The sequence below is a fragment of the Chiloscyllium plagiosum genome, unplaced genomic scaffold (genome assembly GCF_037043375.1).
Source record: "Chiloscyllium plagiosum isolate Xiang-an unplaced genomic scaffold, Cpla_swu_hap1 HiC_scaffold_17, whole genome shotgun sequence".
Lineage (NCBI taxonomy): Eukaryota > Metazoa > Chordata > Chondrichthyes > Orectolobiformes > Hemiscylliidae > Chiloscyllium > Chiloscyllium plagiosum.
Window position 1 is genome coordinate 63,190,773 of NW_028270155.1, and position 17,557 is coordinate 63,208,329.

Sequence of the window (17,557 nt, forward strand, 5' to 3'; positions counted from 1 at the left end):
CTCCTGTAGTTCGATGTTTGGTGAATAATCAGATTTATTCTCGCGTTATATAGGAGATGGGGTGGGAAAACTCGGATATATTCAGGTGATATCATGATGATTGTAAATGTAAGATCTTGTTCACCTGAAGCCCAGGAATTAAAGCCTGCCTTTAGCTGAAGTGAGGAGGAGCCATGTCAGAAATACTGGAGACACAGCAGGTTCCAGATAAAGAGAGAATAATCCCCAGATTCATCCACAAAGGGAATAACAAACAGAAACACTGACAGTCTGGAATCCATATCAATACAGATTCAGAGGGAGTGGGTTCCTTCCATTACCTGGACGGAGGGTTCGTTCTTCAACTGAGTGACAACGGCCCTCGGGTTCCCGAATATAGGTGACGCAAATGGCAAAGAAATCTGAACAGCAGTGACCTCCATCCGACCATCAGGGCCCACCTGCACAATGATAATAAGATTGTTTGTAATAGTTTCCAGTGTCTTTTACTGAACAAGCCAGTGACAATGTCACCTTGTTGTTTAATAATTCCATGGTGACAGGTTGAACGAGGCAGAGAGTGGGTTTTAAGGGAGTTGACGATCTGTCACTTCGACCTTCACTCTGAATGAGAGATATGATTTGGAGGAGCCGGTGTTGGACTGTGGTGGACAAAGTTAAAAATCCCACAACACCTAGTTACAGTCCAACAGGTTTATTTGGAAGCACTAACTTTCGGAGCGCTGCTCCTTCATCAGGTGGTTGTGCTGTAGGATCATAAGACAGATCACAAAATGTTGCTCTTAATCTTGTGTCTTACAATCTTATACTCCACAACCACCTGATGAAGGAGCAGCGCCTCTGAACGTTAGAGCTTCCAAATAAACCTGTTGGACTATCATGAGGGTTGTGGGATTTTTAATTCATGAAGAAAGGACTTGCATTTCTGTAGCAACTGTTATGACCCAGGATGATTTCAGCATTCCACAGTTCATCAATCCTTCAGGAATTAGACAGAAAATGCAGTTTATGGACTTGGAGCCTCCCTGAACCCTCTGGTTTTAATGATGGGGCCCATCTTGGTGTTGGCACTAGGAGCGGGTGCTGTTCCCACACAAGGAAAAGGCCCAATGGTGATCAGACCCGGGGGTGAGGGACATGCTGAATGGGTAAGTGGGAGTGGGTAATGAGGTGCCAATCTCAGTGTCCCCTCACTGAAAGACAGGGCCTGGCACCATCTCAAAAGAACTTTTCATCCTGTGAGCAGAGCGATCTTGTTCATCAGGATCACTTGGTTGATTTCCAACTGCCCTCTGAAATGGCCGAGCAAGCCACTCAGTTGTGTCAATCGCGATAAAGTCTGAGTTGGACAGCAGTGGGTCAGGAAGGCAGCTCACCACCACCTTCTCAAAGGGAATTACCAACGGGCAAGAAATGCTGACCTCGCCAGTGACACCGATGTACCAGGAATAAATTGAAGGAAATAGTTTAGTATGAAAACCTGGTCCATGTTTTCTGTTAACCTGGATCTAAAAAGACAAGTAAATGAGGGAGTTTTGAATATGATGTAAAAATCATTAACTTTTGTCATGAGTCTGGGAATAGCAGGGATTGATTTCCAGTCCATTCCCCCCGTGAGGTGGAACAGTAAAGAGAGTGAGGGGGCATTGAGCTCCTGTGTCACCACTGGGCACACAGAGATTCACAACAGGCAGGGCAGGGCTGGGAGGAGGGGATCTGAAGCCCTTACCCCCTGACTGTTTGTGTTTTCTCAGACAGGACTCCGTGCTCCAGAAGGACAGTCAGCTGCTGAGACCAGGGAGCTGTATTCCACTCGGAGAAGGAGGATCCTTCAGAAGATGCAGCATCACATCATTCCCCAACACCCCCCCCCCCCCTACCAACACAGACCCTCTCCGCGCAGTGGCTATCTGCTCACTATCTGATACAATGTCACAAGCTGGTGAGTACATCACTGCCTCTCCTGAGCAGCTGATGGAGGCTGTGATGACTGAAGCCACTGACAGACAGAGGTCTGGTAGAGGCCAGGCCCATGCTGAGCCCCAGGCTGATGAGGGGCCTCTGCAGTCAGTAACATGGAACCTGCTGCAGTCACAGCGAGAGGTGAGGGAGCTGCCAGGGGCTGACACCTCCATGGGTGGACAATGGAGGAGTCCATTCAGGCCATCGGTGCTATCCTGTCCCAGCCGTGGGTGTGTTTTGCTTCCTGTATCGATGGGTGCGTGCCCCTCATGGAGAGCCACATCCAGCAGGTCACTTGATGGATACACACCCACAGGGTGACCAGGTGAGAGAGGAACAACATAGCTGGATAGTCTCTCCCAGGGGCTCCTCCATCTCCCCATCACACAATGGGGCAGGTGTCCCTTGCAACGGAGGAGAAGAGGCTCCTTCTGCCTCGGGGCCTTTTCTCAGTGTGCTCCGAGTACACACAGAGCCTCCTCAGCCCCTCTGCCAATGACCTCAGCACCTCCAGTCGCCATGGGGACACAGTGAGCTCCTGTAGCTGTGAGGCAGTCCCACAGCATGTCAGGGTCCTTCAGGCCTCAGGCAGTGAATGGACAGCTCCCAAGGACATCAGGGAAGGCAGTGTTTGGTCATTACCTCAGCTGGGTCACTGTGTGGGGAGAGTCTGGGCCCTAGACCCCCTTACCCCCTCTACATCCTCCTGGTCAGATGAGGAGTGACAATTGATGATGTGGTCCTGATGAAAAGCCTCCCCCCTCTGCAGTGTGAGGTTGCGCAGAGCACAGGGACAGTATGGGAGGCCCTTTCTGGGACATAGTGCAGACCAGCCAATGGGATCACATGTTTAAGAGGCCAAGGGCCTGCTCATGCATTGCTGGGTCACACTGTGACAGGCCGTGTACCTTTCCCCTGCTATAATGGGAGGGTTGGCCACGTGTCTGTGTCTGCAATGGCCATCCCTTGTCCCTGAGGATCCTTTCCGGAAGGTGCACAGGAGGAGAGAACAGCTGGAGCATCGGGAACAGGGAAAGTGTGTGGATCAGTGACTCCCAAACTTTAGACAAAAATCACTGTGTTCCCAGAGCTGTGAGAGTGTGGGTGGGAAGAGGGAACTGTGACAGCATTGGAGGGACAGGGGGGAGAGTTGTGAAAACTGAGGAGTGCAAAGGGAGCTGTGAGAGTCTAGTCTTGTCGGCTCACTCCCATTTCCCTTGATTTACTCTGTCGGATACAAATTTATTGCTCTCAATTGGGGAAAGTGCAGGGATTGGAACAAGGTCAGGCAGCAGGCCCTCAGAGAATATGCACTCCCTGATTGGGCTATTCATCTGGTTCAACCAATAGGAGAACATCACATGATCCAGGGTTCAAAGGTTGGCTGTTGCTCTGAAATGGAAGTAACACGGTTGAGCTATAACCTGACAAAAGGTGATCTTGGAAAGACTGTGTTTCGGAGCAATGGCAAGGCTAAGTGTTCCTATGAGAACGGCAAGAAGGGGTAAGATAAAGGAACCTTGGATGAGGAGAGCGGAGGAGCTTCTCGTCAAAAGAAAGAAGGCAGCTTCCGTAAGGTGGAGGAAGCGAGGGTCAAGCTCAGCCCTAGAGGATTACAGGCAGGCGAGGAAGGAGCTCAAAAATGGTCTGAGGAGAGCCAGGAGGGGGCACGAAAAAGGCTTGGCAGGAAGGTTTAGGGAAAATCCAAAGGCATTTTACACGTATGTGAGGAATAAGAGAATGATCAAAGAAAGAGTAGGGTCTATCAGGGATAGCATTGGGAACTTGTGTACAGAGTCTGAGGAGGCAGGGGAAGCCCTAAATGAGTTTTTTGCTTCTGCCTTTACGAAAGAAAAGGACCTTGTAGTGAATGAAACCATGGAGGAGGAGGTAAGCATGCTGGGACAGATAGAGATTGAGGAAGCTGATGTGCTGAAACGTTTGATAGACATTAAGATTGAAAAGTCGCCAGGGCCAGACCAGATTTGTCCTCGGCTGCAATTGGGAAGCGAGAAATGTGATTGCTTCGCCACTTGGGAAGATCTTTGCATCCTCGCTCCCCACCAGAGTCGTACCTGAGGACTGGAGAGAGGCAAATGTAATTCCTCTCTTCAAGAAAGGAAATAGGGAAATCCCCGCAAATTACAGACCAGTAAGTCTCATGTCTGTCGTCTGCAAGGTGTTAGAAAGGATTCTGAGGGATAGGATTTATGACCATCTGGAAGAGCATGGCTTGATTAAAGGCAGTCAGCACGGCTTTGTGAGGGGCAGGTCATGCCTCACAAATCTTATTGAGTTCTTTGAGGATGTTACTAGACAAGTTGATGAGGGGCGAGCGGTGGATGTTGTGTATGTGGACTTCAGTAAGGCATTTGATAAGGTTCCCCATGCTAGGCTCGTTCAGAAGGTCAGGGGATACAGGGAAATTTAGCTGTCTGGATACAGAATTGGCTGGTTGACAGAAGACAGCGAGTGGTAGTGGAAGGAATATATTCTGCCTGGAAGTCAGTGGTGAGTGGTGTTCCACAGGGCTCTGTTCTTGGGCCTCCACTCTTTGTAATTTTTATTAATGACTTGGATGAGGCGATTAAAGGATGGGTTAGCAAGTTTGCAGATGACACAAAGGTTGGAGGTGTCGTTGACAGTATAGAGGACTGTTGTAGGCTGCAGCATGACATTGACAGGATGCAGAGATGGGCTGAGAGGTGGCAGATGGAGTTCAACCTGGATAAATGCAAAGTAATGTATTTTGGAAGGTCGAACTTGAAAGTTGAGGGCAGGATTAAAGACAGGATTCTTGGCAGTGTGGAGGAACAGCGGGATCTTGGCGTGCAGGTACATAGATCCCTTAAAATTGCCACCCAGGTGGACAGGGTTGTTAAGAAAGCATATGGTGTTTTGGCTTTCATTAACAGGGGGATTGAGTTTAAGAGCCGTGGGCTCTTGTTGCAGCTCTATAAAACTTTGGTTAGACCACACTAGGAATACTGTGTCCAGTTCTGGTCGCCCTATTATAGGAAAGATGTGGATGGTTTGGAGAGAGTTCAGAGGAGGTTTACCAGGATGCTGCCTGGAGTGGAGGGCTTATCTTACGAAAAGAGGTTGACTGAGCTCGGACTTATTTTGCTGGAAAAAAAGGAGGCAGAGAGGGGACCTAATTGAGTTGTACAAGATAATGAGAGGCATAGATAGAGTTGACAGCCAGAAACGTTTTCCCAGGGCAGAAATTGTGAACAAGAGGGGTCATAGTTTTAAGCTGTTGGGCGGAAAGTATAGAGGGGATGTCAGAGGCGGATTCTTTACGCAGAGAGTTGTGAGAGCATGGAATGCGTTGCCAGCAGCAGTTGTGGAAACCAGGTCATTGGGGATATTTAAGAGACTGCTGGACATGCATATGGTCCCAGAAATTTGAGAGTTCGTACACCAGGTTTACCTCACATGAGGATCAATGGTCAGCAATAATCCAACAGTGGCCTAACCAAAGTCATGTACAGCTGTAACATGACCTCCCAACTCCTGTACTCAATACTCTGACCAATAAAGGAAAGCATACCAAACGCCTTCTTGACTATCCTGTCTACTGGTGAGTCTACTTTCAAGAAGCTATGAACCTGCACTCCAAGGTCTCTCTGCTCGGCAACACTCCCTAGGACCTTACTATTAATTGTATAAGTCCTGCTAAGATGTGTTTTCCCAAAAGGCAGCACCTCGCATTTTATTCAAACTAAGATGTGACTTCAGCCCTGTTCTGCATGGTTGATTCTTAATACCTTCCGGATCACTAATCAGAGAGATCACTGCTCGACAGATGAACAAATTAACTGTTGATTCTACTAGCACATAGACCTTTTTCACTTTCATCCTTAGCTTTCGAATTGTTTTTCCACGCACACACACAGACACACACACAGACACACACATGCACTCACACAGACACACACGCACACACATGCACACACACAGACACACATGCACACACACACACGCGCATACACACACAGACACACACGCACACACACACAGACACACATGCACACACACGCGCGCGCGCACACACACACAGACACACATGCACACACACAGACATACATGCACACACAAACACACACACACACACACAGATACATGCCCACACACACACAGGCACACACAGACAGACACACAGACACACGCACCCAGACAAACATGCACACACACACACACGCGCACACACACACAGACACACATGCACACACAGACACACACACACACAGAGACACATGCACACACACACACAGGCACACACACACAGACACACAGACACACGCATACAGACAAACATGCACACACACACACGCGCGCACACACACACAGATACACATACACACACAGACACACACGCACACACACACAGACACACAAGCACGCACACACACGCGCAAACACACACAGACGCACATGCACACACGCAGACACACACGCACACACACACGCACACACACACACAGACACACACGCACACACACAGGCACACACACAGACACACACGCACACACACAGACACACACAGACACACGCGCACAGACACACATGCACACACACAGACACACACGCACACACACACGCACACACACACAGACACACACACAAAGACACACGCACACACACACACAGACACACAAGAACGCACACACACGCGCAAACACACACAGACACACATGCACACACGCAGACACACACGCACACACACAGACACACACGCACACACACAGACACACACGCACACACACAGACACACACACACAGACACACGCGCACAGACACACATGCACACACGCACACACACACGCACACACACACACAGACACACACACAAAGACACATGCACACACACACAGACACACACGCACACACACAGACACACACACACAGACACACACGCACACACACAGACACACACGCACACACACATGCACACACACAGACACACACACAAAGACACACGCACACACACAGACACACGCGCACACACACACACACACACACACACACACACATGCACACACACACACACACACACAAAGACACACACGCACACACACACCCACACAGACACACTCGCACACACAAACACACAGACACACACACACACAGACCCACACACATAGACACACATACAGGCACACACGCACAGACACAGGACACGCACACACACAGACAGACACACACACATATACACACACAGACACTCACGTACACACACAAACACACATGCACACACACAGACACACACGCACACACAGAAACACACACAGACACACGCATACACACACAGACACACATGCACACACACAGACACACACACGCACACACTTAGACACACACACGCACACACACAGACACACAAACAGACACGCACACACAGACGCACACACAGACACATACACTCATGCACACACAGACACACACAAACGCACACACAGACACACACACACACACACACAGACACACACGCACACACAGAAACACACACAGACACACGCACACACAGGCACAAACACAGACACACAGACACACGCACACACACAGACACACACACACAGACACACACGCACACACACACGCACACACACAGACACACACGCGCACACACATACAGACACACATGCACACAAACAGACACACACGCACACACACAGACACACACGCACACACACAGACACAAGCATGCACACACACATGCGCACACACACACAGATACACACGCACACACGCGCACAGACACACTTGCACACACACAGACACACACGCACACACACTCGCACACGAACACAGACACACACACACACACACAGATACACGCACACACACAGACACGCACGCACACACACAGACACACACGCACACACAGACACACACATGCACACACACACAGACACACACGCACACACACACACACCAACAGACACACGCACACACACACACAGACACACATGCACACACAGACACACACACACACACAGACACATGCACACACACACACAGGCACACACACACAGACACACAGACACACGCATACAGACAAACATGCACACACACACACGCGCGCACACACACACAGATACACATGCACATACAGACACACACGCACACACACACACACACAGACACACAAGCACGCACACACACGCGCAAACACACACAGACGCACATGCACACACGCAGACACACATGCACACACACACGCACACACACACACACAGACACACACGCACACACACAGGCACACACACAGACACACACGCACACACACAGACACACACAGACACACGCGCACAGACACACATGCACACACATAGACACACACGCACACACACAGACACACACGCACACACACACGCACACGCACACGCACACACACACAGACACACATACAAAGACACACGCACACACACACACAGACACACAAGAACGCACACACACGCGCAAACACACACAGACACACATGCACACACGCAGACACACAGACACACACACACAGACACACACGCACACACAGACACACACGCACACACACACGCACACACACAGACACACACACAAAGACACACGCACACACACAGACACACGCGCACACACACACACGCACACACACACAGACACACATGCACACACACACACGCACACACACAAAGACACACACGCACACACACACCCACACAGACACACTCGCACACACAAACACACAGACACACACACACACAGACCCACACACATAGACACACATACAGGCACACACGCACAGACACAGGACACGCACACACACAGACAGACACACACACATATACACACACAGACACTCACGTACACACACAAACACACATGCACACACACAGACACACAGACAGACAGACAGACAAACACACACGCACAGACACACAGGCAAGCACATAGGTACACACACACAGACACACGCATACACACACAGACACACATGCACACACACAGACACACACACGCACACACTTAGACACACACACGCACACACACAGACACACAAACAGACACGCACACACAGACGCACACACAGACACATACACTCATGCACACACAGACACACACAAACGCACACACAGACACACACACACACAGACACACACGCACACACAGAAACACACACAGACACACGCACACACAGGCACAAACACAGACACACAGACACACGCACACACACAGACACACACACACAGACACACACGCACACACACACGCACACACACAGACACACACGCGCACACACATACAGACACACATGCACACACACAGACACACACGCACACACACAGACACAAGCATGCACACACACATGCGCACACACACACAGATACACACGCACACACGCGCACAGACACACTTGCACACACACAGACACACACGCACACACACTCGCACACGAACACAGACACAGACACACACACACAGATACACGCACACACAGACACGCACGCACACACACAGACACACACGCACACACAGACACACACATGCACACACACACAGACACACACGCACACACACACACACCAACAGACACACGCACACACACACACAGACACACATGCACACACAGACACACACACACACACAGACACATGCACACACACACACAGGCACACACACACAGACACACAGACACACGCATACAGACAAACATGCACACACACACACGCGCGCACACACACACAGATACACATGCACACACAGACACACATGCACACACACACACACACAGACACACAAGCACGCACACACACGCGCAAACACACACAGACGCACATGCACACACGCAGACACACATGCACACACACACGCACACACACACACACAGACACACACGCACACACACAGGCACACACACAGACACACACGCACACACACAGACACACACAGACACACGCGCACAGACACACGCGCACACACACACATGCACACACACAGACACACAGACACATACACACACACACAGACACACGCACACGCACACACAGACATACACGCACACACACACAGACACACACGCACACACAGACACACACACGCACACACAGACACACATGCACACACACGCACACACACAGACACACACACAGACACAAAGACACACACGCACACACACACCCACACAGACACACTCGCACACACAAACACACAGACACACACACACACAGACCCACACACACAGGCACACACGCACAGACACAGGACACGCACACACACACAGACAGACACACACACATATACACACTCAGACACGCACACACACAAACACACACGCACACACACAGGCAAGCACACAGGCACACACACACAGACACACACACAGACACATGCACACACACAGACACACATGCACACACACAGACACACAAACAGACACGCACACACAGATGCACGCACAGACACATACACTCACGCACACACACAGACACAGACACACGCACACACACACAGACACACATGCACACACACACAGACACACACACACAGGCGCACACACGCACACACACACAGACGCACATGCACACACACCCACACAGACACAAAAACACACACAAACACACAGACACACACAGAGGCACACACACACACACAGACACACGTGCACACACACAAACACACACACAGGTAGACAAACACACACACAGACACACATGCACACACACAGACACACAAACACACACTTAGACACACACACACAGACACACAAACAGACACACACAAGCGCACACACACTCACGCACATACGCGCACACACAGACACACACGTACACACACAGACACACATGCACACACACACACAGACACACACACACATATTTATATACACACACACAGACACACACACACACACAGACCAACACACTGCAACAGACTCAATCACAAGGTTCTCCATAAGAGCTACAGGGCCGACAGAATCAGTGGGGACAGGACCATTTCATTCACAGAGGGACCTCTGGGAATATGCTGAGAATCATGGGGACAGCTGGAACAGAGCCCATGGCTTCATGGGGGACATTAAGGATGACGGTGAGTAACTGCCCCTGCTGCTCTCAATCCCCTCCTCACTCTCACCCTGAGATGGGGAATCAAATGAAAGCTGCAGACTGTGGGACCATGGATCTGGTGCTTTCCTCTGCCTCTCCCTCCAACATCCCAACCCTCCCGTTCTGATTGGCTGCTTTCAGATTCCCAGGAAGTGCCGGCTGGGGCCCTCCTCACAGCCATGAGGAGACGGAAGTTCAAACCCAGGTCACTGGTGAGGGGGCATTGTAACGTGATCTCACAGGTGAGCTGCCAGGGGAAATGGGTACCTAGTGTGCCAACTCCATGGAGGGCACGTTCTGCTGCTAGGAACACAGATGGAGACATTAATGGGAAGCCTACAGAAGGAGGTTGATGGGAATGCACACCGAGATGCTTGGTACATTAGCAGGCCATGTCAGACAGCCTATCAAAGGGCATGGAGAAGCTCAGTCCCAATGTGTCAGAGGGCACTGCACAGAGCTTGGATCCCATCATTTCCCCTGTGACAGTGGGAGCCAGCTCCTTGACTGCAGCAGCTGACAGGGCAGTGATCCAGTATCTGTGCTCACTGTCTCAGCCTCTGCTGAAGCACAGACAGAAGCCAAGAAACCCCTCAGTACTGCAGTGTGAGTTCAGACTGAGGTCGTGCTTGGTCCCATGCAGGCTCAGACCCGCTGTGAACATGACTGTGGATCCCAGTGGGCAAAGGGGTTTGCAGGGTCTTGGGGCAGGCCAGCAGCTCGTCCTCCAACAGATCACTAGGGATCTGGGGATGCTGCCTGGGGGACTGGCAGAGGTACCATGGGGCATCAACCTGCTGCCCTCTCTCAGGGTGACAGCATTTGTGCTCTCACTGTGGCCACTCCACCAGTCCCCTTGCTGTTGTCCCTTACCCTGTCAGTCCAGACAGCTGCTGTCTGTTGTGAGATGGTGCAGTCTGAAGCCAGGCCCAGGGTTTCCCCAGGACATCCTGCAAAAGCCACCTGCAGTCTCCCCCATTGGAAGTCAGCTGCCTTCCACTAACCATGCAGTAACCAACGGGGTAAAGCTGCACAGGAAAACCAGGACAGGCCCTCGGGCACTGCACAAGGATGGTCAGTTCCCATTTGTCCATGTCACTGGTTATGTTCCTGAATAAAGATTCTGTGATGCACATGTTTGTTGCTTGGCCCTGGGTGGTCCAAGTTGGGGAATTCAGTATTACATCAGGCAGGGAGGCTGCTGTGTAAAACCAGGATAGCAGCTCATCACCTGGTTCCAGACACACACAGGGCTCAGGGAGCACCTTCTCAAGAGGCTGTACCATGTGGGGTATACTGGAAACAGCTGGCACCACAGCACCCATCTCCAGGAGGGCACAGGGCTCATGCAGTCTCATCACAAGCAACACTACAAAGCTGGGACTTTCCCCCTTGGTCATTGTTCAGATTATCCAGTTAGAAACGATCTGATTCTATTGAACTGTTGCAGTAAAATATTTGTGTGATCCTTACTCCGGGGGGTATTTAATACTCAAATATTATCAAGTCAGACAATGTCACATTTCCTTACTGCACCCTTATTAATTACTGCATTGTGAAAACACTTACCCATGAGAAAGTGGCAGTAACTGTAAATGCTAAAACACCTTTCACATCCACTTTGATCACAGCAGCCTTAACATTTGGAAGTACAAAGGTTTCACTGTCCATTGGAAAATCCATATCCATCAGGACCTTACGTAGATCAGACTCCAGGCTGGAAAATGCACAGACAGTTAGCTCTGGACTGGATAAGAAACAGGGATTCACACATTAGGGTCAATATTAACTTATTTATTCAGTTCAGTCTATGTCATGAACCAAAAACAGTAATTGCTGGTGAAACTCAGCAGGTCAGGTATCTGTGGGGAGAAAGGAGAATGAATGTTCCGAGTCCAGTGACTCTGCATCAGAACCCATCAGCCTTTATCATGATGTCATCACTATGTGTGCTGCTCTGATCCCTTACTGCCCTGCTTAGTGTGATAATAAACATACTGTAATAATTGCTAAGGTGTCTGATCCACGTTTCTGTTAAGCCCCAAAGAAACCACATCACCACCAGCTCACACATAGCAGCTTCATTGGGGGCATCAGTCTCTTCTCAGGTCCTTCTCAGATGAATCTGAAGAACCATGAGGTAAGATTAAACTGGGAGACAAGAGCATCGTCAGACTTCCTGAAGGCAGTGGCTCAATGGCTTACCCAGCGTGAGGTGCAGTTACTGAACACTGTAGTGACTGATACAAGGTCAGTCAGGTAGATCTCAGAGAATATGGGTTCTCTGATTGGGGCTGTTAACTTGGTCCAATCAGGGAGCCTTGGCTGACAGATACAAACTGGAGTGTCAGGGGTTCTGCTCCCTCCAGGAGCCAGCCCTGAGCTCGCTGGGTCAGTGTTATAGACTACGCTGGTGTAAATAAAGGGTGACTTGGTGATGGGATATCAGCTTTCAGTGAGTTATTTCTGTAATGATGAGAAAAAAGCACGTTCCTGAAGAGATCCACTTGCAACAGGTGTCTTTGAGATGGGGTCAACAATTCTGGTTTCGTGCTGCTATTTGGGAAGCTTGACTCATTCAATCCTGCCGTCGAAGACTGGGCCCAGAATGTGGAAAAATGCAGTATTTTTTCCAGCAAATGACATTAGAGCAGATAACAAGCAATGAGTAATTCTCCTGACAGCGCGTGGCCTCACAACCTTTTTGGTTATTAGGAGCCTGAGTTTCCTTGCAGCACCAGACACTAAAACATTTCAAGAGCTGATGGATTTAGTGAAGGTTTGTTACAGACCCAAGCCTGCTCTCATTCTGAGACACCATCGGTATTACTTGACAGTGTGAGAACCTTTCAGGGAAATCCGTATCAGGGCCTGGATGAGGTTAAGACAACTGACAGAGGAATATGATTTTGGTTTAACCCTCAGTGAGATGCTGAGACACCGTTTGGTGTGTGGGCTTTATGAGATGACCACGCAAAAGCACTGACTAGCTGAAGCCCAACAGGACTTCAAACAGGCACTACAACTGGCTTTCTGGTTGGAAAATGCAGCAAGTGGAGCTGGAGTTACAGGGAATGTTGGCGGAAGTGGACAGCCTCACCAGGCCGACTGAGCTTGGGAACACCACATGAGGGAAGGCCATTGCACAGCCTCACTCAGGACATATCCTGAACAGAGGGACCCTTGGACAGCCCCCAGCAAAACCCCAAAACAAAGCCAAGCCTCGGACAACCAGTTAACGTTTTCTTCTTGATCCGGCCTGGCAGACCATTGTAGTCACAGCCAGTATGTGGACCCGAGATGGCAAAGGGGTCCCACTTGGCCTGAATTGAATAAGAACTCACAGGCCGTTATCCAGGAGAGTGCACACACTGGAAAGTTCACCGACAGCTGGTTAGGAACAGTTAAAATGCTCCATCATCTCCAAATCAGAACCAATCAAAATAAAGGTCTGGTTAAATGGTCACCCAGTTCCAATGGAGGTCCATACCAGCGCGGCTGTATCAGTGATTGTGGAACCAGTCTTTACCAAAATTCCCTCTGGACTCTAACCCTTAAGTCTGTGTAAGACCTCGGCCAGACTGAGAGCCTATAACTGGGGAGCCTTTCCAGATTGAGGGTACAACTTCAGTTCCGGTCTTTTCTGAGAAGGAGCTGGGTTAGTTCCCACTGACTGTAGTAAAAGGCCCAGGCCCAAGCTTGATAGGACAGAACTGGTTGAGATTCATTGAAAAAAGATCCCGAGGCTCCTTCATCTGTACCGGAGCATAAGTCTTTCCTTGGGTTGGTGGATTATTCCAGAACCTTCATCCACAAGCTGGCCTCCATTCTGGCATCCTTCCATCTTCTATTGAAAAAGGGTCAGCCTTGGGAATGGCCTTGGAGCTCAGATGTAGCCTTTAGGGAAGTAGAGAAGCAGCTGTCATTGTCTCAGGTATTTGCTCACTGCAATCCCAAGCGAGATATGGTGCTGATGTGCGATACCTCCCTGTGGGGTATCAGGGTAGGGTTGGCTCACTGGAGGGCCAATGGAGAGGAACGCCCGATAGTGCATGCTTCCTGGATTTTGGCTAATGCTGAATGAAGATACGCCCAGATAGAGAAGGAAGGTTTTGCGGTCACCTTTGATGTGAGAAAGTTCCACTGTGCCTTTCCGTGTGTACATTTGTAATAGGAACAGACCACAATCCCCTGCTAGGGCCTACTTAACGAGGACTGGGCCATGCCGCCCAGAGCTTCAGGATGAATACAGTGGTGGGCCCTTATTCTGAGGCAGACAGTGACAAGTTGGACCCCTGTCCGGGAGGCCAAGTGGGAAATGCAGATGCCATGAGGCGCCTCCCACTGGCCAGTGATTCCACCACAAGAAGAGTCTGTTCTGGTTTTAAACTTTCTGGACACCCTTCTGGTCACCACTGAAAATATCAGATTGTCGCCACAAAAACATCCCATCCTGGCAAAACAAAAACAGCTGGTGGTGAGAGAGGAAAGAAACCATCACCAGAATTGAGACCTTTCTGGACTCAGTGAGACCAGATCACCATAAAGGGTGGCATATTGTTATGGAGAGCAAGAGTGATTGTCCTGAGGAAAGGTCATTGACAGATACTGGCTGAACTCCACCGGGGTCATCCAGGGGATTCCATAATGAAGATGTTAGTGAGAAGTTACATCTGGTGGCCAGGATTGGATGATGACATAGCTGCATTGGTGGGGCAGTGCCCAGAGTGCCAATGAGGATACAAATTACCACCAGCACCAACATTTGTGGGAATGACTGGGTAAACCCTGAACTCAGTCACATGTCTACAACGCCAGTCCTTTCACACACTCCGTGTTTTCAGTCATTGTGGATGCTCATTTAAAGTGGTTGGATCTGCACAGAATCCATTTGTTCAACACGGGGAAAACGATTGGAAAGGTGCAAGCATCTTCTACAATGCATGGACTCGAGGGAATGTTGGTCACAGACAACGGGCCATTATTTCCCCAAGCTGAGTGGCATTAGGCAGGAAGGGACAGCCCCATACCATCCACTGATGATGTTACCCAGTACGGTGATGAAACGTCTGAAAACGAATCCCAATATTCTGCTTGTAGGACCTCATTCCTTTTTTTAAGCCATGAATTTGATACCTGTGCAGTCTACAACCATTGGCTGTTCACCCTTCCACTCCAAACTGTTCCTCCTCTCCAGGTGATCAACTATTCACTTTCTCACTTTGGAGTCTTAGCCTGTGATGTGACCATCTCCCTGTACGTGTTATCCTCGATACCCTCAGCCTCCCAGATGCTCCACAGTGTCCCCAGTCTCTGCTCCAGCTCTGAAACCCAGGCTCCCTTCCTGTAGCTGCAGCTGGAGCCACTTCCTGCACATGTTCTGGTCCCACTTTCCCCACAGAGCAGGAGGGGCACACCACGGCATTGAGATCTACTCCCATGACTTTCTGCTCAATTAGACCCTCAGATCGTCTATAAAATCAATAACGTTGATTTTTTCCAGGTTCTTCTTCTCTGGGCCACAGCACTTGTAAACTATAAACCCAAAATAAAGACGTTAAGTGATAAAAATAAATTAAACGCTCACCTAACCTAACTCAGTAAATCTTCTTGCCCCACATGACTATTTGATTCTTCCCAGAGTGCCTCACTATGATGCTGACTGTGGGACACCCTTCCCAGAGTGCTTCATAGTGATGCTGACTGTGGCACACCCTTCCCAGAGTGCTTCACCGTGATGCTGGCTGTGGGACACCCTTCCCAGACTGCTTCACAGTGATGCTGAGTGTGGCACACCCTTCCCAGACTGCTTCACTGTGATGCTGTCTGTGGGACACCCTTCCCAGACTGCTTCACTGTGATGCTGTCTGTGGGACACCCTTCCCAGACTGCTTCACCGTGATGCTGACTGTGGGACACCCTTCCCAGACTGCTTCACCGTGATGCTGACTGTGGGACATCCTTCCCAGACTGCTTCACTGTGATGCTGACTGTGGGACACCCTTCCCAGACTGCTTCACCGTGATGCTGACTGTGGGACACCCTTCCCAGACTACTTCACTGTGATGCTGACTGTGGGACATCCTTCCCAGACTGCTTCACTGGGATGCTGACTGTGGGACATCCTTCCCAGACTGCTTCACTGGGATGTTAATGATGCAATACTCATATATGACGATTTCAGTTGAGTGTCCTTGTGAGTGATGAGCAGTCTTTACCCGAGATGAATGATGATCTTCCCTTTGCTTCATGCTCCCTTTCCTGTTGCTGTCCTTGCATCTTCAGTGACCTGTCAGCCTCCACCATTTCTATCCTTCCCCTTTATATAACCATCAATGTTCCCACTTTACCCTCAGAGTCCATGGTTCTGTGAATTGTGATGCCCTCATTGGCCTTACACCTCCTCCATGTTGTGGCCAAAGTGGCAGCACCTTGTGAGAACCATCCCTCCCTTAGCATTCTGTCCCATCCCATGCTCCAGGAAATCCCAGCCTTCCATCTTGAATTTCCTC

At 50.0% G+C, this 17,557-nt stretch overlaps 1 protein-coding gene across 1 annotated transcript in view; it reads right to left on the reverse strand.

The window, feature by feature from the left end:
* The window catches only part of LOC148147382 (uncharacterized), a 76,955-nt gene that overhangs the window by 52,838 nt on the left and 6,560 nt on the right, over positions 1-17,557 (reverse strand). The window contains exons 4-5 of the mRNA XM_087995604.1: positions 12,615-12,762; positions 321-440 (exon numbers count right to left, since the gene is read on the reverse strand). Coding sequence (XP_087851730.1) covers positions 321-440; positions 12,615-12,762 — 268 coding nt within the window. The remainder of the gene's footprint in view (positions 1-320; positions 441-12,614; positions 12,763-17,557) is intronic.